The sequence below is a fragment of the Argiope bruennichi genome, chromosome 5, assembly GCF_947563725.1.
Source record: "Argiope bruennichi chromosome 5, qqArgBrue1.1, whole genome shotgun sequence".
Taxonomy (NCBI): Eukaryota; Metazoa; Arthropoda; class Arachnida; order Araneae; family Araneidae; genus Argiope; species Argiope bruennichi.
In genome coordinates this window covers 129,090,536-129,117,970 of record NC_079155.1, presented here as the reverse complement: position 1 = coordinate 129,117,970, position 27,435 = coordinate 129,090,536, and the positions used below count along the sequence as shown (strand labels likewise).

Sequence of the window (27,435 nt, the reverse complement as noted above, 5' to 3'; positions counted from 1 at the left end):
ACCGATAAAGAAGTTTCGTGATTGTTTCAAACCAGTTTAAACTGGTTAATGATTAAAATTAACTAAGACAAATAATGACTTAAAAAATAATAATATTCTCACATGATAACTTGAAATTTGCGATCGTAGATTTCATTTTTATTTAATTAATTTATTTATTTATTTTGCTGTACATACTCCTTCTACTTACTTTCATTATTTTCGCTTAAACTTTTTTTTGTGTGCATTCCATTTTATAGCATTTATTGATTTTTTTTCTGCATTTCCGTTAATATGTTGCAGCATTCATCGAAACCTTACGATTGTAAACGCTATTGCTGCTGTTCGCGCCACATTCGGCCATCTTAGAATTTGGCGATAAACTCTTTTTTTTTTTTTTTTTTTTTTTTGCAAAAATGATTATTTATCAAAGTTGTTCCGTTGTCCGTGAGTTTTTCCTTGAGGCAGTACTTTTAACTGGCTCTGATGTAGGAGAATCTGTTTTAATATCAAAGATTTCTCTCATTCCAATTGATTTACCGTTTTTAAATGTGTTCAGTTCCCAGTTAGGCTCTGTTTCGCCATGACGGTAAATAAAGCCCAAGGACAAACACTACTGGAATTGACTTACAAGGCGCCAAATGACTGTATATCAAAGTTTAGTCAATAGGAGCACCAACTTTTAAAATGAGTTTGTGTGGAGGAAGACCAGATGGATTAAGAGAATTTAAAAATTCAATTGGACAATGAACAGCTTCTTCAATATCCACAACTGTGTCCATTGAATAATAAACTTGGTCTGGGGTATCGAGTAAAGATGATGTTCATTAGTAAGAAGTGAATGTGATGGTTCAGTCGGGGGGGGGGGGGCACTCACTTTGAAGGTTTGCCTGGAAATCATTTTCACACATTTCATTCAATTCACATCTTTCTGTCTAAGAAGGGGAGGACACAGGGTTGAAATCTGGCTGGGAATGTTTTTTTCTTTTTTAATAATTCTTATTCAATTACAAATTTACAAATACTTTTTATTAATATGTTTTTAATTTTTTTTATCTAAAAATAAATAATTATAATCGAAATACATAATAATAAAATTAAAATTATATATATATATATATATATATATATATATATATATATATATATATATATATATATATATATATATATATATATATAAATTTAAAAAAATCATTTAAATTGACTTAATGATTTACAGATAGTTTTGATTAATATGCTACTTATTTTTATGCAAGGATAAATGTTTATTATTTTAATACTTAAATTGTAATTTAATATTTAAAAAATAGTAATAAATATAACATAAATGGTGATAATTATTAATTATAATAATATATTATGATAATTATTATTATGTCTCTTTCATCAGAAAGTTGGGAACCTACCATGCATACCTTATCATCTTATTAAAAATTGGTGATGACAATTGTTGGTTTACAACTGATTGAATTTTTATACTATTTTCGAGAGAATTTATTTCTTGATCATGTTCGATTAAATAATAATTTATATACGCTTAATACGCTTTGAACCATCTGCCTACGCATTCAATAAATTAACACCTGCTCTCTACTATTTCTTTTGATTACTGCAGTTGGGGACGTTTGCTTACATATTTAACAAATATCAGCTGCTCCCTTCAATTTTTGATATAAATACAGTTTCGTTGAGTTAGAATTGATAACTTATTATTATTAAAATCAAATAATTTGAAAATTAATTGTTTGAAAATGATGCAAGGAAATTAAATTATCTGTAGCCTTTAATATTACGTTTTTAATTATTTTTCCTTTAAACATTAAATTAAAATTTAAGAATTAAAATAATAAACATTTATCATTGCATAAAAATAAATAGCATATTAATCAAAACTGTCTGTAAATCGTTAATGCAATTTAAATAATTTTATTTAAATAAAATGCATTTGTATTTATATATATTTTTTAAATTTTAATTTTATTATTATGTATTTCTATAATAATAATTTATTTTTGAATAAAAAAATTTAAAACATATTAATTAAAAGCATTTGCAAATTTTTAATTGAATAAGAATTATTAAAATGGAAAAAAAATCCCAGCCAGGTTCAAACAATGACCTTCCGTAAACGAGACGGTTGCCTAGACAACCACGCCATTGGGATCATTTGGACGGGAGTCAAGTTATCAGTATATAAGCTTTACCCAAAGTGTGAGGACCATTTTCTCGAAATTGACTGGCCATTGCGTTTTAATATTTTCATGAATGAACATTCTAAATGTATGCCATCTTTATACTAAATCTCATCCCGATCTCAGATTTCAACCCCGTGCCCTCCCCTTGTAAGGAAGCAAAAAGTAGAAAATTTTAAATATTTATGTATTCCTCACTAATAATTTGTCAGAAGGAAACGCCAGAACTCACCAGCAAGTCATCACAGATTTTTTTTTTTTTTTTCATTTGATTAATCTATTCTCGAACATTAATTTTAAAAATATTTCTACTTTCTCGCATTCACCTTCTGTACCTCGTAAACCCTCAATAGATGCTTTTTTTTTAATGTGATAGCTAGTACCATTATTATTAGCCGCTTTTAGCGACCAGCTAGTTCGCCAGAATATTGGCTATATTTGATTTCAGTCTAATCTTTTGAGCTTCATTTGATTTCATGATTTCTCATAAAATATTTTTCAGCTTTAAATTGTAAGAAGCCTTTAAGTACGTGTTACTCTGACTTTTGCTCTGCTTGACCGTCGTTATTCAGTGAAATTTTATCTGTCTTCTAATTAGGCCGTTATCTTACTTCCGTGTGACTTCATTTTCTTATTCACATAAACTGTGCCAACAATACGAAGAATCTTTTTTTCTTCTCTTCAAAAATGAAAGAAAACCACGTTATTAAATGTTTTATGAAACGACGAAAACAGTTTGAATTTCATGGCGACAATGATGATTATTATTGAAAATTATGCAATTAAACATTTTTTTAACTGAAACCTAAGGAAAAAATTGCATCACGACTAAATGGGTGCCATAAAAAAATAATATTTAAAAATTTTTAAATAGTGTAAAAATATCTTTTGGTCTATTATATTTTCGGGAGGTTACGAATGAGTATCGAAAGGCGTAGGTGGCGCTGTATGTGCTCTTGTACTGCTGTGTATAATCTCATCTTTTTTTCGTACTTACTTGCTTTTGTAAATAACTTCATCAATAAATATTCACATATGTGAGTTGTTCGTTCTAAACAAACTGTAACTTGATATGCAAGCACAGCTGCAAAGGGTTATCGCGCGAAGACATCGAAACTTTGCTTAAATTTGAATAAAATTCTATTTAAAGTTTTTGAAAAAAAATCGCTTTGACGCGCACATTTCCAACCTTCAAAGTATATTTGTACTAAATTCAGCCAAGAGGTCTGGCCCATAAAGTGCCGACAGACGCTCGCCTTCTCGTTTAGTATTTGTTATAAGTACTTGTTTATGAAATAAAGTTTAATGAAGGTTGCGTGACAATGAATTAAATAGCTTATTATTTTAATCAAAAAAAAATATGTTCCCTTTCCAGCAGTGGATCGAGTGGCGCAACAACAATGCGTGAAGGATGACGGGAGGAAGAAAACAGTCCGTACTTCAGCAAGCGCACTCGCTTGCTCTTTATCCTTTCCTCGCCACTCAGAACGAGAGCGCGCCGTTTCATTAATGTAAATGACAGCTTGGTAGCTGTAGCGCTCGCCATTGTTGGGAGCATTTTTGGAATTCCGCGCTCCGGTTTTTCACTTTCCTATCGGCGAGAAGCTTCTTTTTTACTCTCATTGACAAGCAGAGCCGAAGGAAGCTACCTCCCCTTTCCAAAGCTGATTGTATTCTGTTTGTTTTAAACTAATATCTAAATAAGCAGTAGCTACAAAAGCAATAGCTACTAAAACAAATGGAATCATCAAAATAAGCGACGTGGCTCACTTACAAAAGGAAATTGGTTTCGTTCTCTTATATATAAACAAATTTAAAAACAATTTGAAACAAAACGATTTAAAAAAATACGAAACATTTTTCACATATTCTAAATATTCAAATGCAAAATTTGTCTAAGTTGCTGATTGTGGTTCAGTCAACCTAATACAAAAATGAAATGAAGCCAGAGCCAAGCAACTGTCAGAGAATTTGAAAACAGGTAAATAGGAAATATTACAGTGCTCCATTTTAATTTCACTGCTTCATTTATAATACTTTTATTTGAAAATGTTCCAAGTATGTAACACTGTAAATCTAATAAATGCAAGAAATTAATTTAATTTCAAATAATGGAGGAAAAAAATCTCGTGTCCTCGGTGCTCCACAACTTTGGTGGGGTGAGAGGAAGTTTTGTTGAAGTCGAGTGAGATATGACAAATCTTGTTCTGCGCAGCTTCAGAGTGTCACCAGATGTCAAACCAATCAAATTTCTTCGGTCAGATAGAGTTGCCCTTTTTTGCTGTTAATTGGGGAGCATGCTTAGATGTCAGTATGAATGCCATCTTAAAATGTTGCGTTTTGCCTGCATGAAAGTGCGTGTTTACATATTCGTAGACGGGCATAATTAGGGTTTATACAAAAACCGACTTTTCGAAAAACCGGTTTTCGAATTCCATTTTCCAAAAAAAAAAAAAAAAAAAAAAAAAAAAAAAAAACGGTTTTAGCCGGTTTTCGAATTTTTGTCAAAAAAATAGAATATGGAAAACTATTTTCTCTAAGTTATATAAAATAACAAAACACGAAATCAATATCAAATTCAATGGAATTAAAGATTACATATACATATTATTTACACAAAATAACGAAAACTTAAACAAAAATTTTGAATAATATTTGTATTGTTTTCAATAATTTTAATTTCTCCTAAGAAAATAGGATTTTAAAAAACATAAAATGTCGACTGACGGTGACTAAATTTTAAAGCTAAGTCTAATTTTGGACACAATATTGCCTGAAATTGAAAATACTCGTTTATTAACTACTGAGCTCGGTTTTATAGTTTTCATGGCATCAAATAACAAATTTAAGATTTTTGTTCTTTTATTCGTTGCTCATGAACTTGTCAATTGATTTTTCCATGGCTTCTTTTAAAAAAGCATTACTCTGACGAATAGTTTCTAAGATTTGCTCTTCATCAGAATCGGTTTCCACATAAGAATTTGGAAGAATTTGGAAATAATCTAGACAATATCTTTCCAGATAACTTAATAATTTCGGTTTTTGAAACTAAAGAAAGTACACTAGATTTCTCCGCTGAACTAGAAGTGTGCGAATACAGCAAAAGAGTCGCTAATTATACTTTCTTGAATTCGTTCTTCTAAAGCATATAATAATTTGAAACTTATTTCAGTGTTCAATTTTTTTAATCCATTTAACAGAAATTCAAATATGCCTACACTTGATGATAAATTCGCATCTCATCGCTTTAAGCCCCTATCTGCTAGACAAATCAGTTCCAACCATTTTTTTTTTTTTTTTTTTTTTTTTTTTTTTTTTTTGAAAAATTGGAATATCCAGGCGTTCCGGAAAACCAGTTTTCTTACTTTAAATACCGGTTTTTTAAAACCGGGTTTGAAAAACCGTCAGACCCTAGGCATAATGTCCATAAATTAGAAAAACCGAAAATAGTACGCATAGTTTTTTTGGACCTGCTGAATTTACTGCTTCATGAATAAAAGCCACTTAAAAAAAGGTTTTCAGAATTGTAATTATATTTTTAATAAAAATTTGATTCGATTTAATTGACATTTCAACGTTTTTTCCTCAATAATTTGAGAGCATGTAATTTCAGTAAAAACCATTTCTGCACTACATAAAAACCGTTAAAGTTCAAAAGGTAAACGTTTCAATGATACCAATTTATTTCTGCAAATCGTTTTCTTCCCTGCATTTTAAAACATCTTTTAGATGCGTTTCGATTTATTTAACAGATCTTTTCTCTTCTTTCATAGCAAAGCAAGTTTGTGAATAAATCTCGCGAGAAGTTTGCACTTATTTCTTTCGGTCTCAATTGTTTGATGCAGATTGACACTTTTGGACATAAAGTTTCATTTATCTGACCTGTTGTGGTTTTTTGAACTATCATCGATGGTACGATGGATCTTTTAAGGTTTCGATTTCAAACTTTGAGAGATTTCTAATTTTGATGGTAGAATCGTAAGCGAAGTTTCTTTCAATTGTTCACTGTTTTTTTAATTATCTTATTCACATTCTCGCACATGAGCAGAACATCTCTTTCTCTGCTTTACAGTTAATCGCGGAAAAGGATCCTTTAGGGATATGCGGGCGCCGCCCATTGCACCTCTTGAAATACAAAAATGGAATTTTTGCATGTTGAATGTAGATTAGTAACGGATTAGCGTAAAGCAACGTTCCTGAAACAAGGTTGATTTCACAATGCAGCAATAATTAGAAAATATGGGGAATGCAGACTTCTATTAGGACATTTCCTAGTTGTTTATGTTGAAAGATTTTCCATTTTAAGCTGATTTTCACGAACGAAGTGATTGCTGTTTCTTAGTTAAAGTTTTTGATGCAAGGCGCAAACAGTAAATGAATAAACCAATTTAGGCTTCCTTTTTAGGATACAGGTAACAAAATGATTAGAATGAAAATCGACAAGATGACAGAAAAGACAATGAAATTATAATTTGGGATAAAGAGACATAATCTGAAATTATATTTCAGTAATACACTAGGGAAAAAATTTCACTCGAAGGCATTCTGTATACCTTTGAGTGAAGAAAACAAACTTACGGCGATAGGCTGATTACGAGCGGCATCTGTGTTATTTATTATTTTTACACATCTGGATTGCTGTTTTTTCATATGCAAGGAAAAAGTTAATCTACATCTTGTGGCGCAAAAGGAAGACATTTCGTTCAAAATTTGAAAGAAATCTGTCACAAACGGGCTGGCACCGAGATCACTTCATCCTCTCAATTCGTGTCATTTTTGAGATATTCATAATTGTAAAAAAAAAAGGGGGGGTTCGGATTTAAGGAAGTTTCAAAATATCGGCATTGAATTTTTGGATTTCAATTGTTTTTATACTTCGTGAACAAGAAGGTAAACATACGAAGAAGGTAAAACCCTTTGCATTGCAGCGCTTCAGATAAGTTGGAATGGATTTATTCGTTTATTTATTTTGTTTCCCTTGCAATTCTTGTTGAACATTGATATAGCATTGATATTGAAATAGATCTTGAAAGACTTTCTTTTGAAGCGGTGAAACTCAATCGGTCATTAAACGTATTCTGCAAAACAGCAAAACTTTTTAGCAACATTTTCTTAATATACTAAAAATATCAATAACACATGCGTACAAATAAGTTTACAATGTTGTAGATATTTGAGGTTTTACGGAATTTCGTGAATCAAGCATTATTCATGTATTATGATCAATTAACACTTTAATGGTTTATAGGAAGAGAACATATTCCATATTTTTCTTTAATAACATTATTATTAATAGCATTTTATAATGCTACAATTATTATGACAAAATAGATTAGATGAAGATCCTTCCTGATGGGACAAGAACCTAAATTTACTGCAAAAAGTGCCCGGAAACTCAACTCGCACCGAGACACATCTGCGAGAGCCCATCTATTACAGCAGATATCTTAAAGCTTGACTGGTTACCGTTGATGGATCCACTTCAGGAAATCCTTTACAGTCCTGAAGCACCAAAGCTGCTGGCAGTGATCCTCCGAATCTTTGACAATATTTGAGACTTTCTTTTCTCACTTTTTGCATTTCAATGGACACGACAACAACAATAAAGCGTTTAATGCCGAATTTAGCAATTCTAGATCAAACGGTTTGATCTCAAGAGCGCCGACACGAACGCGTCCTCCTTTATTATTAGTAGAGGAGGAAACATATTAATAATAATAATATTAGAGGTGTAACCATGTTTAAAATATGTGTCATTTATTCTGTTTTTTCCTTCATTACATTCACATAGCGTCGGCAAACAGTCAACGTTTTGTATTCGCAGTTCGAAGGCAGCATTTCAGTTCTTACGATTGAAGCTAAAGCTAAATTGAAAATACTCTCTATTTAGCTCACTTCCCTTCTGAGTTCTCGGACGGACACACAAACAGATCCTTTGCGAGTTGCGTTTAATCTTAAATTTGATGCTAATCTGCATTGCCGGTGTTAAGACAGCACACACATTTCATCCGTCTAGCTTGTTTCATTTTTATGCTATACAGGTCAATGACAGACAGAATTTGAAACAAGAATTTGTATTTTCCTAACTTGAGAAAAGTGGAGAAGCATAGAGGTGGAGTTTTATGGTCACTATACTTAATTCTTTGTGTACTGCAAAGAAAAAAAATGGAATATGGGGATCTAGGAATGGAATATGTTTTTTCGGAAACATTTTAGGGGTTTTTCTGAAAAAGATTTTTATTCCTTAACATAGAGAAAATTCCTGTCATAATGCAATGTAAATGGATCGAATGTGAGAAGAAGATTTTTCCCTTGCATACTTACGCCAAGATTGGCATGTTTCATGTTTGCAAAGAGGAATTTCAATAACAATTTTCCCTCATTTTCCGATACGCGAGTTGTTAATTGGGAACACTGGTCTGTCCCCGATGTCAGCACACGATTTTTGTATCTTTAAAACCTGATAATAAATTTAATTGAATATTAATTTCATACAAATGCTGTTTCATTTTTGAGAAAATGGCAGGATTCCGTATTGTATAGTATAATGAATTACAAATCAAATACTAAAAGTTATAATCTTTTCTGTAATGCACGAATGCCTGTCATTTTGTTAAATCTATTCCTTTAACATAGCAGTGAGTGTCAAAATTTTTCGGTTTGAGCAACAAACCTTACTCATTGTTCTATTAGCAATATAAAAATTGTATAGGTTTAAGACAACAAACAGAACATTTCCAAATATCTTATTTGTTTGTCATTCCTTGCATAAATCTTCCGACTGTTTCTTTCTGAGCTGCCTTTTCTCGCATCGATTCCAGGCCCACCAATGCAAAATTATAATCAGCGGGTATTTATGCAGCTGCGAATATTTGTGGCTGAAAACATCTTTCTGGTTGGACATTCTTCTTAGAAATGAGATTCGAAATTTCGTGCCTTTCAAAAAAGACCAGAAAAGTAGCATGTTTTTTGGAAAGAATTTAATATAGGGAATGTATGCTTAAAGTTCGTCTATAATTTTAGAATTTAACAAAGCATTTATACGCTTGATGCATGTATATATATATTTTCAATCTTAAGAATTTTGATTTTTAGAAAATAATTTAATTAAAATAGTTTTCAAAAATAATCTTTTTAGTAATTTTATTTTATTTACGTTTAGTCTTTAATTTATAATTTGCTATTATATTAAAAATATCACCGAATCTTAAAATCTGTTTCTTTCCAAATTCACACCTGATGGAGCCGTTCGTACGGAATCAGTTTAAGTAATAAACTGATAGATAATTTAGCAATGAAAATATTGAAATAATGGGTTGTCATCAATAACTCGAAAATATACAAAACTCTCGCACACCAGGAATTGAGATAAAAATCGATTGCCAATCGATATCTTTACAACCAGCTTCTAAATACTCAGCGAAAAGGAATACTACTAAAAGTGTCCTTTAGGTGAAGAATATCAATAATTACATCTTCAGAAAGTAAAAAGAAAAATTTTACTCTCAAATCGCAACATATGGATTATAAATATCTTTCATTTTTAGAGCAATATGTATTAAATGCGAAAAGACGTATTAGACCGTTTATATCTATTTGTAAAAATAGATATAAACGTATTATGGATATATTTCTATTTTTGGTATCTTTTTGGGAAAGTCTTCGCCTACGGTAAGGATTTGGAAAAAAATCACAGTAAACCACAAATTTAAATTTGCTTAATAATTTAATATTATTTTAGAATTTAAAAACATTTCAATGCACGTGCAAGAAACCATCCTTTAATGGCACTTATCGGCGACTAAAAAGCTTTACAAATATCATTCTGCAAAAAAAAAAAAAAAAAAAAGTAATATGGGAAACTAAATTTAAAATTAAATGTGTGTGTGTGTGTGTGTGTGTGTGTGTGTGTGTGTGTGTGTGTGTGTGTGTGTGTGTGTGTGTGTGTGTGTGTGTGTGTGTGTGTGTGTGTGTGTGTGTGTGTGTGTGTGTGTGTGTGTGTGTGTGTGTGTGTGTGTGTGTTTCTAAATTAAAACAATTATAGGATTCGCACTTGACTCATTCATTTATTTTTAAATTCTTCTATAATTCGAGGGTTTTTTCACTTAAGTCAGTAGAATTTTCCATTTACGTTTCAGAATATCAGAATTCTCTGTTATGTTTAAAATTGTTTTGATTTCTTTTTCATTAGATATTCGTATTTCGTGAGCTCAATGAGCGCAGAGGAACAATTTCTTAGTCCATTTACCATTCATTCGATGATTTTACCTCTGTGCAATGAGCTTAATAAAAACCATAAATATTTTTCTCTTATCTCACACACACATACAATAAGATATGATCTATTTCTGAAATTCCATTCGATAATTTTGGTGTTCCAAGTATTGTTTACTGTTTGTTCATTGAATTTACTTATTTATACAATAAAATTATTTCTTATGAATTATATATTTTATAAGTCTTTTTTTTTTTTATTTTTGTCTATTTATCAAAGCTATTAAAAATAAATATTTTTTGCCATTTTTAGTTTAGTAATTTCGTTAACTCTTATTGTTGTTCTCTTTTATGTATAACATTTCCCTCAAATTAATCTTCGGATAGATGGGATTTTTTTTGTGTTGTCGTCATCTCAGATGGGCCACGTCGGACGCGTGCCAAGATAGAACGATTTCCATTCCTGGGAAAGATCATCTGAAATGAATGTTCCATCTCCCCACCGGAATGAACAACGATTATCAATATGTAAGCCATTTAAAACTTGTGCATGTTTTTCCCTACCGGCAGATCGACAGAGCCTTTGGAGTATCGTCTGCAGATCTTGAGGACGTCCCCTCCCCCCTGGAGGTCGAGCCGTTGGCACGAGACCAAGACGTCCAGACGGAGCGGCGGACCCTAAGTCTGCTGCCCTAAGAGAGGTTCTGAGGTGAAGGCCCATTGTCTCGCCGCCCTTCCCGCCTGCGCATTGCTTACGGGACGCACTTTAGTTTTGCACTCAGATTTGGCAGATTACCCAAAAGGGGGATCATTTTATGAATGAAACCGGCCGTCATCGTTGGGTCCCGTGGACGCCTTGTTGTCGGAATTCGGCGAGATCGCATGTAGAAAACAAAGCGCTCGATAAACAGCTTTCAGGGAGGTAATCTTAATACATTTTTGGGAGTGGAGGAGGGGCAGGGGGCAGCAGGAGAACGCTGTGAAGACAAAATGTTAATGGGCTTGCATCATTTTTAAAGTAAAATATTTTGAGGAGGTGGGAGGGCCATTTCCTTAGACACTAATAGTAAACGGAGGAGAAATTTTCAAATGATGCTGGTGGCGCCATTAACTCTCCGTCCCTGAAAGAGATATACACAAGGTCAAAGACTCTAATTTATATATATTTGTAGATGTGTAACATGCATCAGGTTGTTATTCTACGTAATTAGTCGATGGGATTGCCAAAAAGTATCTGCTATGAGGAAATCGAATGGCGTATCAGAGTGTTTATTGGGTGGACACCCACGGTAAAAGGAAAAACACCTTCCATTTATAACGGACTGTCCTACTGCACTGCTGTATATTAAACAAGTGAAATTTTTAAAAATAATGAAAATAATTTGCTCTATCATATGGACATCTTTTTTCCTTTCTTCTTGAAATCTATTAAGAGACAGGTCATTTGTAATCAGATGGAACTTGAGTAACTACACTTCTTCAAACATTAGCTTCACACTGTGGGACTCTTGACGATCGACGAATGTAACGCGTATGAGACCCACATATGTATTAATTGAGCATTAAATTCTCTTTAAATGATACATAAGAGTTTGCATTTTGTGAAACGTTACATTTTCTATAAGCATACAAAGTTAGAAAACATAACGATTTTCAAAAGTGTCCACAATTTTGGCCGCCACTGTATTTGTTACGACCGGCTTTTGATGATCAATTAGTTAGAAGGGATTGGTGATTTCTGAAAATTTCTATTTCTATGAACGATGGTAAGGAATACAAAAAAGGTAACTGAATTTTTCAAATTTTTATATTGTTAATTAAATTTTTTTAGAATTTAAAAAGTAATTGATAGTAATTTAAGTTAATTTTAACTACAACTAACCAGTTTTGCTCTAATCATTAAATTATTCAAAATTTAAGCTAGCTATGTTAAAAATATAATGATTAACGGGTTAATGCACATAATAATATGTATAAAAATATGTTGATTAAGAGGTTGAAATATGATAATTAATTCAAATTAAAGAAGGGCGTTAAATATAAGTAAAAATGTAAGATTTAATTTGTCTTCGTTAATTACTAGATCACCAAAGTTAATGGAGGCGAAGTTTCAGATGAAGGCGAAATTTAATTCTCTATTATAAATAACATAGCAATTAAAATACGTCAGTGTTACGCGTAGTGTTCTTGACATCTGCACTGTCACAGTGCAGCCATTTCGCAATTCAAGATGAACGAAGCCCATCGAAAGCAAAATTCTTAACATTCCTTGAAGAGAATTTCTTTTATATAAAAGGGAGACGGATTTACCTAACTAAATTTTTCATGATTTTAGTTTTCTGTCTGATGAAGAGATAATGAATAGTTTTGAAACTAACTATTCATTGTATGGCTTAGTTCCCCGCTGTTGCGAAAGAAAACGGATTCACCGTGACATAAAAACCGAAGAGGCCTTGCTTGAATCGAAAAAGATACTTCGTGTCACTTATTACGAGATTTTAATAATATTTTCAGGATCAGTCTACTAATACTGAGAAAATAAATAATTTTTTTAAATGTTAAGAAATAGCATTTCTTTTCGAGAATAAAATTATTCTCGGAAATTTATTAGGAGCATTTGAATGCTCGTGCGTCGAAGAAATGAACAGATACAAGTCTGAGAAAAATAGATTCGTTTCTGTCGGCTTTGTGCTCGTTGTTGCTTATCTATTATAGTTATCTGCCAATAAAAAAAATGTTAATATTTATACATAATCTGGTTTTGTACCAAATGACATCGGTTTATTTACTAACTGTTCTACTTGGTCCTCCGCCCTCGTTTATTTGTTTGATACAGCTGTAAAAAAATTCAAATATTTTTACATCGTACAATTTCCGAATTCCTACATCAAACTCTTTAGACATTTTATGACCCACAATCCTAAAGCTGATAAATAATTACTACTCTAAAACTTTCAGATAAACGTCATTCTTATTCCCACCGTTTGGCGCATATTATTGCGTAAAGATTGTTGGAAGGCTTGTTCAGGAATTTGGCAATGTATTTTTGTCTGTGGGAGAAATATGAGTTTCTAGGTTGATAGTAGCAACTTTAAGAGAAATTCAAAGAAATTTTTTAACCGGATAATTGATATTTCATCTTCCCTGATATTCAAACTTTGTGATCAAGTCATTCGAAAATCAGTGCTTGAATTTTGAACCCTGATAATGTAATAGTAATGGTTCAATCGAGAGCAAATGCCTGGATTCTAGATGACGCGGAACTAAATGTTTAATTTACTGATTGATATTAAAAACAAAAAAAAAATTGATAGGTGGTATAACTAAACTGAGCCTTATTCGTGAAATTGCATAAACTTCCGATGAATTAAACGTAAGCATCTTTAACAAAAATAATAAATTTTCTGATATTTTGGCACAATTTCCATAAATAACAATACCTGATTTATAAACTTCTAAAACAAAACACAACGTTGAGCATTATATAACTATTAATGGGAAACATTTTATACAAAGTCATGACATTTAAATCCTAAAAATTAGAAATAGCTAAACAGGTATTGAAATTTTTGTTTAAAATTGATATTATAATATCCTCAAAATCACCATCGCTCACTTCATTGAGTTACAAAAACAGAAGACACTTTGACACCATGTATAGATTATCGCAAATAATATCAAAGTATCAGATCGTTACTTTTTACCCAGAATTGAAGACGTCCATCGCGTTTTAATAGACATAAAGATATTTTTTTAAAGTGGATTTACTTAAATCCTCTGAGCAAGTTCCAATAGTAGAAGAGGATAAACAGAAAACAACAATAATAACACCATTTGGATTTTTTCAGTTTAACATAATGAGTTTGGCTTAAGAAATGCTACTTCTACTTTTCAAAGATTCATTAATGAAGTTTTCTTTGGACTAGATTTTACTTTTTCACAACTGGATAATAGTCTCGGGATTTGGGGAATGACATAAGGAACATCTAACTTAAGTACTTAATAGAATTTAACAGTATTGTTTACATATCAACCCATCGACATTAGCAACGGCAGTGAACAAATTAGAATTTCGGAAATATATAATAACACTAAACCTTTCAAAACCTGTTCCAGAAAAATCATAACTTCCTAGAATTATAGATGATGCTTATATAGATGCTAGAAGAATGCGGATTTACAATATTCCCATATCAAAAGCCAATTATATTACATTTAAAGAGAAAAATAAAGCATCATGCAGTCAATTAAGACATCTTCAGTATATCTCTCAATTTTTGAAAAACACTAAGTACAATACTGAGAAATATAATACTATTGCAAACGCGTCAGCCCTCCAACGAAAAAGGGCACCTTCGTCCCTGCAATGACAGATCAAAACGACCATTTTGTCCGTTGAACAATTTTCAAACTCTTCTGGATTTCAAAGCACAGTAAATGGTCATTGCAATGTCCTAACATTCTGGCATTATTTTATTTCACTTTACATACAACCATGCTCATTTTTAATAGCACTGTAGAGTCGTTTGTGATCCGTCCTTAACAATTGTCCATCAGTTTATAAATACACCATCTTAAATTATAGTATAGATGTTTACTGCTTATAATTTCCATGATAAGTCCTTTTATTTGTAATGAAAATTATATCCGGTTTTTCATATTCAAAAGCATTAGTCCAATGGATTAGTCTTTCAACTTACCATCAGCCTTTTTTCGCTGACTACTAAAAGTTTTAATGAATAAACATAAATGTGATCTTTAAAGTTTACTTACATCTAGACTTTTTCTCTCATCTTTAAGTGGCATTCCAAGCCGGGAAATTTAGTTTTATTATTAGATGCATGTTTCAACTATAATTCAAAAATATATTTTCTAACATTTTTTATTTGATTTTGGAAAACGCAGTTTCAGATATTCTGGTTTACTGTCCAGTTACTAAGAAAATCGACTCATTTCTGAGCCACATGTCATACTTTTCTTGAAAGATTTTGAATTTAATACAACTTTAATTATTTTATAATTGAAGGCACGTACTTTCACGGGTATCGCAAAGCAAATCTATTTCTTTCCATATAAATCCAAAAGATTAAAAATGTCTACTGTGCTTTCATGCGAAAAAAAAAGTGTAAAAACAGTTATGTTACAGTTTATTCAATCTAACAAATAAAATAACTAATTTGGCAAGCTACTCTTACTTCATTGAAAACGTTTTCATTTAAAAAATCTTGGAAATAGGAACTTATTAAATCACCTACTTTTCTCCAAATACAGAGAACTGGTTACTGCTTCTAGCGCAGGTGCGGTGCATTAGTTAACGCCTCTGCGGATGGTAGCCATATTGACGGATGACGAACCTAGGCGACCATGTGCTAAAATTTAATCGTTGTTATTTTTTTCCCCCTTTCCAGCAATTATCGTAAAGATTTAACTTAGTGAATAGGAAATACGATCACTTAGAGAAGCCATTTAGATTTTGTCTTGGCATTGTATCGATAAAGGCGTGATTTTACCTCCACCACAAACTATGCGTGCTGGATTCTAAATTTCACGCAAAGCAAGTTTTTGTATTTCGTTCAATTATAAACATTCAAGCTCCTTCTTATTATATACTTGCAAGGGTTTTACTTTTCTTATTGCATCTTCTTAAATTTTTTATTGTATTTATAAACAAAGCGTATTTGAGATACTATTGCGATTTATGAAATGCGCCTAATTTAAATACTGTTCAATTGTTTTCATGAAGTTTTTTTCAACTCGGCAAATTCTCAGTAGAAACTTGCAACGTTTTTATTCGAAGTTCCAATTTTCGGTAAGATCACATATCTGTAATTAGACAGATGCAGCAACACAAGTTTCTAAGAATAATGCAAAGTTATTATCACCATTTCTAAAGTTGCCCATTCCTTTCTATAGATCCTATCACAAGGTGAAAGAAAAACTTACCAGATTTTCCAAGTGTAAATAAAAAACCAGATTTGAAATTGATTTCGGTTCTGCAGTATATACGCTGATACTGAATATTGTTATTCTGAACAACTGTTGCATGTCCAAACGTCAAATGCAACTATTCATTGATTCACTCATTACCAAACATCCAAAATGAAGATGTCCAGGAATTTGAAATATAATTCTTTAACGCCGAAAGTTTACGTTTAAAGTCATCATTCGCGATAAATATTTTCCTGTCGAAGCGCTCTTTTAATATGGAATAGATTGCTAACCTTAGATCGCATATTTGAATTATGATATGATAATTGAGGACGTTCGGTTGGGAGGCGCCGACTTCACCTGGAAAATACCTCTGATTTCATCAGACTACCACTTCATTCCACCAGTCTGGAGACAGTTCTTAATTGCTTCTCTTAATTCTTAATATTTATTTTCGATGACTCGTGTTAGGCTTTCCTGTCTCTAAGTAAGCTCTGTCAGCTTGAAAAGCGTAAAAAAAAAAAATGTCAATATTTGCTATGACAATCAGCAAAGTTAAAGCGCGAACTTAAACTCGATCTTTGCTGGACTTATTATCTCAGCTGCCGTTCTCTGGCCTATAAAAAGAGCTACAAATAGCAAATGCTTCAAAATTATTTTCAATCTATAAGAATGCTCGCTTCGTTATCCTTAAATATAGTATAATATATATATAAACAGTTCTAAAAATTTTCTTGTATATTCTCTAATAAGTGTATTTTTGCATTATCAATTGCTTTTCTCGTTTGTGCATTTGTGGATTATCAATTGCCATCTTGCTTTTCTCGTTTTACTGCCATCGTGCTAACTTAGAACGGATAGATAAACAGATTGGTAGACTTTTTCTGAATGAATTTTGTTCAAAATCTGATCGCAATTTACAAATTTGGTACAAAGAAAGCATTTTTGAGTTATCTTGTTGACAAATAGCCAGGCAGGCAGACAAACATAACTCAAAATGTGTCTGAAACATGACGATTCATTCAAATTTCAGCTTCGAATATTTTGACGTTTGCAATACTTTCTGTTTCTATATCTTCGTATACTGGAACGTAAAAAGGAGGTTTGTTCTTCTTTATCAGGTTGCATGACGTAGGCGAAGTTTCGGGGGGAAAATGGCACATAATAAATGAATTAAAAATAATTAAAAAACAGGAATTAATTCAATCATTAAGAGCAATAATTTTTAAAAATTCAGTTTGAGTACAATAGAAAAGTGCGTTTTTATTGGATATCTTCACTTTTCTTTCAGGCCTTCTTCCGTCGTCGGACTTGCTGATTGCCAACGCGTCCCTCCGCGGATGAATCGCTGTCTTCTTTGGATTCTCCTGACGAGCGCAGTATGCCGGAGCTTCACCGTTGCCCCCACGTATTCTCCAAATCTCTTGAAAGTGCGCAGGCGAAGCAGTTTCCTTGCAGATGAACTATTCAGAGGTGAGTGGCGTCAATTGTTTTCAGTATACGCTTTTCGGAAAGAAATGGATTTCTGTGAACTCCATAATTCCTGTTCCGCCATCAAAAGTTTAGAGTTCAAATGAAATATTTGAATACCGTTTTGTCGAAGTAAATATTTAATAGTCACCGTAAAATGGAAGTGCATTTGGTAGAGTTGGATAAGTATAGATCAACTCCATCTAAGTCGAAGCCGTACGGTAAAAACAATGGGTGACAGCGAAGCAATTCTTTCTAGAGTTGCAAAATAACATCTTTGGACGCTGCAAATTGACAGTGACTCTTTCACATTAAACCCCTTCAGAAAGCACATCAACTAAGATAACTATCTTCCCTTATCCTTGCTATAAATACACCCATTCTAGTAATAAAATCAGTTTTATTGATATGAAAGCTCATTGTCCATTTATTCTTTAGAATTAAAAATATTTAGTTATTATTAATGTTTAACATTAACGACGTAGGTAATGTTTAACATTACTACGTATGTTGCATTTCTAACATACCCCACAAGAATTTTAACTAAGTCTTTTATATTCCTTTTCGCCCAGTTCTTTGGTCATGCTACTCTGTTTTGAGTTCGTAGTAGTTTGAGTTTGTGAAAAGACAAATCGACAGGCATTCAACCATCAGCAGATTTAATTCAAAATTTGATGCCGATATATAGTTTCTCTGATAAAATTTTGCATACTCACTTTATTGCGTTTCTTCGCGATCGTCTTCATGTAAAATGAACTGGAAAATAGACCCCTACTTACGGATTTTTATCAATTCAATAGGAGCTACAAAAGTAGTGTCAAGGAAAAGGAAGTACAAAAGTAATACTAAATTTCATCTTTTAAGGTTTGTTATGTTTGGAAGTATTGTGCTCAGAATCAGATAGACATTATTCCAAAACTGGTTTTGTCCTATTCAAAAAGGTCTGAAACGCGGAGTGTTTTTAAAATCACGGATAGAGAATAAGTATAATTCTTTTGTGATATTTGAAATGTCGGAACAGAAAGTACAAAAAATGATATCATCACCTTCGCAGATTTTTTTGCAAGTCTGCTCCGCTTGAAGGAAGAAAAGGCAAAGTATAATTCTAAAATTCTCCCGGCTAGAATTACGATGAAGTAGGTCTTCGTTTGTGTTATTGGTGATAATCTATTAAATAGATGAGAACATCTTATTACTTCGTGAGATAGACTTAAATGCGGGGAAAAGAAACGGTGAATTTCTGCTTTGCATGTTTCAGCACAAGATTTTTTTTATGTTACTTGGTTAAAGATAAGTACACTAATAGCAACTAATGTGTGCAAATTGACTCTACTCCAATGAGGGGTTTTGGAAGAGCGCACGATCTCACCGGATAAGAATCTCCTATGCCGTATAGTTAAACCTTGATGCTATAGATTTAACCTTTAGGGCGACATCTGACTATTCTAAAAGATCTTGAACAGGTTAGTTACATTAATATTCCATTTTTGAAACAATACGAGAGCTATTTTTGGCATCAATATTTTGATCCGTTGTCAGATGGCGTGTACTGCACCTTACTCTGTATCCCCTATTCAAATTTCCATCCCACACGAACGGAATGATATTTGATTCTCGATCTGTCCTATGCTCGTATACGTGGCATCTATTCCATATAATTTACTCTCGAATTCGTGATTGTTCCTTCCAGTGCCATGTTTCTGTCTCGAGGCCGCTTGAAAGACAATCAAATTCAAACACACGTGTTTGTCTCTTTGTTCTCGCCTAGAACTGTTAAATTTATTATCAATAATTCTAATAAATTGTGTTTATTTATTCTCTTTTTCTGAACACAATAAAATTGAAAAGTTCAAAAATGCTTCTTTTTATTGAAGGCGTAGAAGAGTTCGCACTTTCGATAGAATTTAATTATATTTATTAATCCAAAAGCACTTTTGTCATTGTTTAATTCGATAGGTTTTTGAAGAAGGTTTTTTCAATTGCCCAACGTTTTGCTGCTTCGGAACCTTTTAAAACCTTCTTTAGAAACTTTCTTCGCTTTTTGATTGAAGAACAAAATATAGTCAGAGTGAATCAAATTCGGACTACATGGAATGAAGAAAGAAGGATCAGGACATATTAAATAGTTTGTTTAGAAAAAATATTGCGAAAAAAAATGTCGGGATAATGGTATACGAGCCGATTATGTACGACGTTTAAGCGATGCCAAATGAATGTCAATAAGTTCTTACATATGTTTTTATAGATCCGAAGAGAATTAATCGTAGTTTTTCTGCTGCCAGTGTTAAAGATAAATTTATTATGCTTGTTTAACTTACCTAGGTAATTGGTTTATATGTATGGACAAAAATTATGTCTTGCATAAGTATAAGAAAAGATGAAAGATGATTGCAAAAACCTACAATATCTTCTTAGTTTTCAAAAAGTAAAGAAGTCTCATTCTGCCCACGTAAAGTTTTTATGTATTTTTTATGATATATATTGAGTTTCCATTTGTCATGTCCCTCACTATTTTCTCCCTAGCCGAAAACGTTCACATCCCCGAAAATGAACTGGAACATCACCAGCGCCATATGGTGTCAGCTGAGGTCAAAAGCAAGGAGGAAATTTTCGTGGAGGAGACGGAGACCACTGTGTCTCCGCCCCACGACCATCCAGAGAATCACACCGAGCACGAAGACCATTCTATCCACGTGGCCTCCTGGCAGTGGGATTATGTGAGGACGCCTTTCATCTACACGGCTGTCGTCATAGTGGCGGGGCTCTGCAAGATCGGTGAGAAACAATCTGTTTTTGAAATACAAACGAATGCCAGCTTCCATTTGTTCATGTTTTCTGCGTTCAGTTCCGTTATAAGATCAGGAGAAATCTAGGCATCACCCCCACTCCTCTTCCCGCTGATAAATTGAGTTATTTTGCCTTTTTGGATTATCACGTATACGTTAGGAATTCCATAGAGATTTGCATTTTTATCATTAAGCCATTAACCAATCTCAAGGCATTGTTTTTTTTTGGGGGGGGGGGGGTGATTAGCGATATAGAAATTATGTCATTTCGTGGATTACGTAATATATAATGTTGTATATAATGAATGATTCGTTTCAAAATTCTTTTCTTTTGACAGTTTGTTAAATTTGCATCTATGTAGTCATTAAATAGCAATAGATTTTGGACGATTAACAAGCTTTCATCATAGAGTTCTACAATACAGAGCACCGAAACTAGTCTTAGAGCCAAATTTTGTTCTGATAGATCATCAGTAACTCTGATGGTTATTTAAATGGGCAGACATGTTACTCAACGAAAACTTTGCCGCCTTATTGATTTCTCTCTCTGACAATCCATGCAGCTATACCTGCATTTATTTCGGATGCTTCGTTTTTATATGTCCTTTACATATATTGTATGTTATATATGTTTATATATTCGTTTATATAAATAATTTGTCTACAGTTTTATTTCCAATTCTTATACTGCTGATGTGAATGCATCCTATTAATATTATCTTACAACTGGAATCTATGTAAAACTCAACGAAATTGGAGCAATAGAAAACCAATAAGCACCAAAACAATACGACGCGTTTTGCGTTTCTTGATACACTCCAGAAAAGCGAATAAATTCTTTTGACAGACTGGTTTTGGACGGATTTTAATGCGAATCAGAGAGGATTTCAGTGTCGGGGCCATGTACTCCATTCCCTTCATGTAGCGTGTTGCGGCGGCGTCTTGTCATGTTGAATAGGCATATGATATCCGAATCCTTGGATGATCTGGCTCCACAATATCACGCAGAAGTACGTTTCCCGTTGTTGTACTCGATTCCAGGCTATTTCATTTGCGCTTCAGAGTTGCCATGTTGACATGCATGTGTACGGACATATGCAAATTTTTCGTGCACAGATTTAATTTATCTGTTTGACATTTGTAATGTGGATATTATGACCACATAACAAATTGCATTTTTGAGTAATCGGATTCACAGATTAAAACATTTGCAGAATGTATTTTATGGACTAAAGCTTGAACTTTATTTAAATCTGGTGGTCGGATTTTTTTATGGTTAAATTACCTTCGTTTTGTATTCTTCATATATATAAAAATGTTAATTTCTGTTTCAGCTGCACCATGTGTTTCAAATTAATAAACAAAGAATAAAGTTAATTAATAGTTAATTTAAGAAAAATTTCATGGTTTCAATAATTTTTTAAGATGTCTAAATTTACTGTATTTTTAATGGATAATGTAAAAATGTTTTGTTCTCTACATATACGAGGGGAAAATTGCTTTAAAATGAATTGGGAACAAAATTTGTAAATTTTGAAAAGCAATTAGGTTACAATTGGATAATGCACTGGGTTATTCAAAACACTTATGTAATTAGATGCAGACGAAGGTAATAAAAAAAGTTTAGAATAATACTCCAGTTTTGCTTGTACAGTACCTAATATTTGCCCTTTATGACTTTTCTTGGTGACACAGATAAATCTGTGCGGTTCATTACCATGTAGAACATTTTCTACGTTCTACGCAAAGGATGTGACAGATTCCATTGAAGTGAATAACCATAAGTAATTTCAGCATATTTAAATAGAAGTAATTACAATCGAACAATGTGAGACTACTAAGTAACATCTACTATTACTTGACTTTGAACTGCCCTCTGTACTGTGTTTCTTACTATCATTGCTTGCAAGACAGCCCAACTTTTTTTCCAATCACCCTATATACGATAAACCGCAACAAATCTTGTCCAAATGACAGTCATTGATGACGACCCATTTTAATTGCTACTCTAATCTTAGCATGCTTTGAATGCCACATGGATTAGGATGTATTTAGCAATTCATATGTATCACGGTTGTGGCCACACTTTTTTTTTTTGTGTGTGTGTGTGTGGATGATTTTTTTCTTTCATGGTTCTCATCCCTAGTTGAGAGCTAAAAGTGGTAAGCCCGGCAACCAAAGTGTTGGATCAGCCTGAACTTTTGTGCATGAACTTTTAAACAATTTAGATCTAGAATTTTTAAATTAATTTTTTTTAATTGTCTATCATACATATAAGAATCAAAAACATATATCACAAAATGAAATCTTTTTCCGATTAAAAATCAGTGCATTGCATTCAATTACGATATTCATAATCAAATAATAAAGCACTCATTTTATTCATTTATGGTCGTAAATGAAATCTTTATTCATAATTAAATACACTTTACATTCCAATATGTAGTAGGTAAAAATAAATAAGATTTAATATCACCGAAGTATTGTTATTGATGGAGATGAATCGGACAAATGAACCCATTTTGCAATAATCGGTTTTGGCAAGTTGAGCTTTGCCTTCACTAATATCAAGTGAAAGACAGGTTCAAGTTACAGTTATCAATTTATATTTGATTTTCACTAATAACATATCTGGAAATCCGGTTTTGGAAAAATATAATACACTGAAAGGCATTAAGAATTTTGTCTCTTAGTTAGAAATATATTAATAAAATATATAACATGGTTATTTCTTATCTATAACAAAAATTGATAAAATTATTTTCTTTCGAATTCATTCACGAGATTTTTGCCTCATAAAACAATTAAAAGATGAATGATAAAAATTCAAGCAACTAATTGAAATGGGCCAATTGTATATTAGTTTTTTAAAAAAAATTATACCACATGGAATATTGTACTGAATAAATAGTAGAATACAGTTTTAAAAACATTGATTTAGTGAACTTTTAAACATATTTCATGATTACTTCATTATAAAGCATTGTTCATCTAACATTTTAATGAAAAAAAAACAGTATTGATTTACTTTTATTTTTGCTGCGCTTACATTTTGTTTTCTAATTTTAGTCTTGATTTTTTTTTTAAATTTTTGTTATAATAATAGCAAACTTTTCTCCAGAAACAACCTTTTTTTCTTCTTTTTTTGTTAAAAAAATCCTTATCCAATAAGAGATTCTATTTTTTTTAAATAGCTATTTTTAGGGGTTTCTGTCTTTTTTTTTAAAAATCAACCCTAATACTGCCTCCAGTTATCAAAAATATGTGTACAACAATCAGCTTATGGCCGCCATTCTGCTAGAGATTTCCTCAGCTCGAGAATTACAGTGTGATCTAATCTTAAGAATATGCTAGATTTCGGATATTGGGGCTTCTCTAGTCTGCAATACCAGTATGGTGTCCTTCATAGAAGTACAATGGAGACAGCAAAGCGTGCCTTTGAGCAGCCTTCAATTGTACAGTGCAAGTGTAATAGATCGCATGCTTCCTTCATCTGAGTCACAAATATACGGACTCACTCGCCGATGGACTGAAGCTTGATTCAGATTTATAATTCTTCACACTTTCCGGTTATCGTGCCCGCGGGTGAACCGAGGCAGATTTTGTCCAAAATATCCGCTTGCAATCTGAAATTTTGATGTAAAGATTGATACAAAATTGCGCATGCTTGAGTTATCATTTTCAGTAAACGACTTCATTCCAAAAATGGTGCGAAAAGTCTTGGGCGAAGAAATTCCGCAGAAAATGTGATTAAATTTTTTGGTGAATTCGATTAACTTCTTTTTTTTTTACCCTAAAAAGTAAAACTAAAGAGTCCTCTTCCGGCATTATAAATAGCTAAAAAGTCAGACGAAAAACACAACCTAGCTTTGTTCAAGGGATTCTTTCAAATTTAATTGCAGGATCCAGTTTGCTGTTCACACCCTTCTAAATAACGAGTACACTTGGAATTTTCAGAGTAGCCATTCCTCATTCTTTTATTTCGAAATTTTTGTATCCCACCGACCAAAGTCCATTGTCCGATTCCAGAGTTATCGGTCGCTGGCAATCTTTGTCCCCCTTCCGTCCATTATATTCGCATTTATTTGAATTGCGTTAATTTTAAACGATCTCCTGAGGTTCTCCCATCCGAGCTAAGCAAGGTCGGATTCATCATTGGAGCTATTTTGTCACTTAGAAACAGTTAAAACACCATCTTCCATTCATCAAATTCAACTCTGAAGAAAGAAAACGGCGTGGAAACGAGTCTTTCATCTCCTGTCAGGGACTTTGATGAATGCTTTTTTCCAGAGATTGAGACGAATAGGATGGAATTTTTCTTTTTCCCTCATTCCCTACGGTTCACTTAAGTCTTTCCATTTCCGAATTTTATCTTATCAAGAATTAGAAATCTTGTTTTCAACAAATCATGAAATCCGTCCATTATATCGGAAACTGAACGCATATCTCTTATGTTGTATAACACCCCCCCCCCGGAGGCACCTCAGAAATGAGGATGAGAAGTTTCCGATATGGTGAACCACCAAATCGGAACACCCTGGCGGATACAGAAACAGGGGGAAAGGACTACATCCTATTAATAACGGGACGTACTTCCCATGTGAAAAGTTGTACTGTAGCCGGTGATGGCCCTTAGGACTCAACTTTAGCTTCCGCCAATGCTGTTACAGTGGTCCAGTCAGTCAGATCTAATCCGAATGCCTTAATTAGAAGAGATGGAGGGGCCTGTGTGGTTATGTTGTATAACAATTAAATATAGTTGCAAGATAATTAAATATATCGCAAATCGGACAATGAAATATGACTGAAGGGAATCTGTCTTCTATCTTTTATGGTAAACGGTAATAAATGTTTCAAACAGTTTTTCATTCCTTCATTTTTTTATTACTTTCACAAGTAATATTAGAGTATAATATAGAGTTGATAAACTTTTATCAACAAATGAGAAAGCGAAATCGAATATAGCAGTTTCATTTTCTGTTAGGAAGAGATGTGTGATCAATTCTCTAAACCTTTGTCCCCGAATTTGAATTTGTCATTTTTTTTTAAATTGTAGGAGGAAAATAAATCGAATAACTGAAGTTGGAAGGAAAAGTGTTATTTTCAGATATCGTATTTGAAATAATTTCTCTAATTCAAAGAGTGATATAGGTAATAGATTGTGATAAGTAAATATATTTTCTCTCCATTAAAAGTTACCTATATTCTGCAAATGCCTCTAACTCCTAGCGAATCTTTGCAGCCAGGCCGTATGGCATACATACCAAAGCTTCTGTTGAAATTTTTGCTGCTGAATCTAATTTTTAAGAACTTTAATATTCCGTATAAATGTTTTTTCGTTAACATTCGTTAGCGAAAAGCGTGAAATTGGTTAAATATACAGGAATGCAAAATCATTACCCAATTACAAACTACTAAACTATTCAATAGACATTAATACAGAGAGAATATTAACGAAATAATAACCTAAAAATTCAAACTTTTGTTCGCAATGAATCAGAAGGCGGCACTTGCGTGGTGCCTCAATTCAAAAATGGCTCACTATTTCAACAAAAATGTTATGCGTTTAATTTTTATTCCTAAAGAGAATTGTTTCTGCAAATCGTCCTGATATGCCTCGGCAATGGCCGGTGCAACAAATTACTAAGAGGTTGCGTCATTCGGCAAGATAAAGCAGCCACACAATAGGGTGTGGAAAGTTGAGAATTTTTACACCTTCTTCCAAACCGTTTCATAGATGTTCGGGAAATTTACCGCATTTTTGATTTCCTCATCTAATTTTTTGTGATTTCTCTTTATGGGGGTATGTAAAGGAATTGTATTTCCTTTGCCGAAAATAATTCAAAAATTGTCTGAGTATACTGCTTTGTGTAAATAACAATTAAAGAACTATTAATTAGATGTTATCCGTACGGGCAATCGCAAGAAATGCCAGTGAAGCATGCAAAAAAACCGTTTCTGTCAATCTGATCTTTGCACCATTGCTCATTAAATAGGTTTAGCCCTTTATATCCTCGATAATTATTCTGAACTATTCTGTTCAGTACCAGATATCTTCCGACAAATTTTAAGGTTTAGATGGACGTATGCAAAACAAAAGCTTGATATGGAGAAATATGGGCTAGAAGGGAATCTGCTCGTTCCAGAGAGAATCATTGGTTTAAAATGAAGTAAAATACACGACGATAATTTTAGGATTTTCTTGGAGTAAAGAGATTGTATTTTCTTTGACGAAAATAATAATGGGATATGCTGAATTACTTCAAAGACATGCTTAGTTTGTGTGATTGACTCTTTCGTATTTAATTCAAGTAACGGATTTTCAAATGTGGAGAAATCCGTTTGCCAGTTTGAACTTATTCCAAAGATATTATTTCCTGTGTGGACTTATCAAAAGGGAGATTCCTCCTGGAACTTTCGTTGAGAAGAGAGTTGTTACGACGACTGTTCCACCTTGGTATACAATGATTAGACAACTCAATTAAGCTTGGATTACGGTGAAAGAAAAATCGCAGATTCTGTTAATCAATGAGAGCGGTGCAGCATTTGATTGAGACTATCAAGCGGTCTGATATGTGGGGGCACGTAATCGTCCTGCAAGATTTTCGAAGGAATCAGCTCATATTTGGTATTTATTTGAAAGAAAGACTTCAATGCCAACCGATTTTAATGAGCACTATATTACTAAATATGCATATTACTTCATCAGTATTTAAATAAAATGCTGGCTAAGAGGATAGAATTCGCAACCCTTTGATTGAACCATTAGTGGAATTATGGTACAGACGTGGAAGCAACACATGGATCCATACGTTCGTCAACATATGTTTCAGAGCTCTGGGGCTCGTATTTTTTACAGATAA

At 32.7% G+C, this 27,435-nt stretch overlaps 1 protein-coding gene across 5 annotated transcripts in view; it reads left to right on the top strand.

Annotated features, from left to right (window-relative positions):
- The window catches only part of LOC129968736 (Na(+)/H(+) exchanger beta-like), a 149,608-nt gene that overhangs the window by 39,200 nt on the left and 82,973 nt on the right, over positions 1-27,435 (top strand). For all 5 annotated transcript variants that reach the window (XM_056082933.1, XM_056082934.1, XM_056082931.1 and 2 more), the window contains 2 exons: positions 17,608-17,789; positions 20,310-20,561. In XM_056082933.1, coding sequence (XP_055938908.1) covers positions 17,657-17,789; positions 20,310-20,561 — 385 coding nt within the window. In that variant the 5' untranslated portion in view covers positions 17,608-17,656. The remainder of the gene's footprint in view (positions 1-17,607; positions 17,790-20,309; positions 20,562-27,435) is intronic.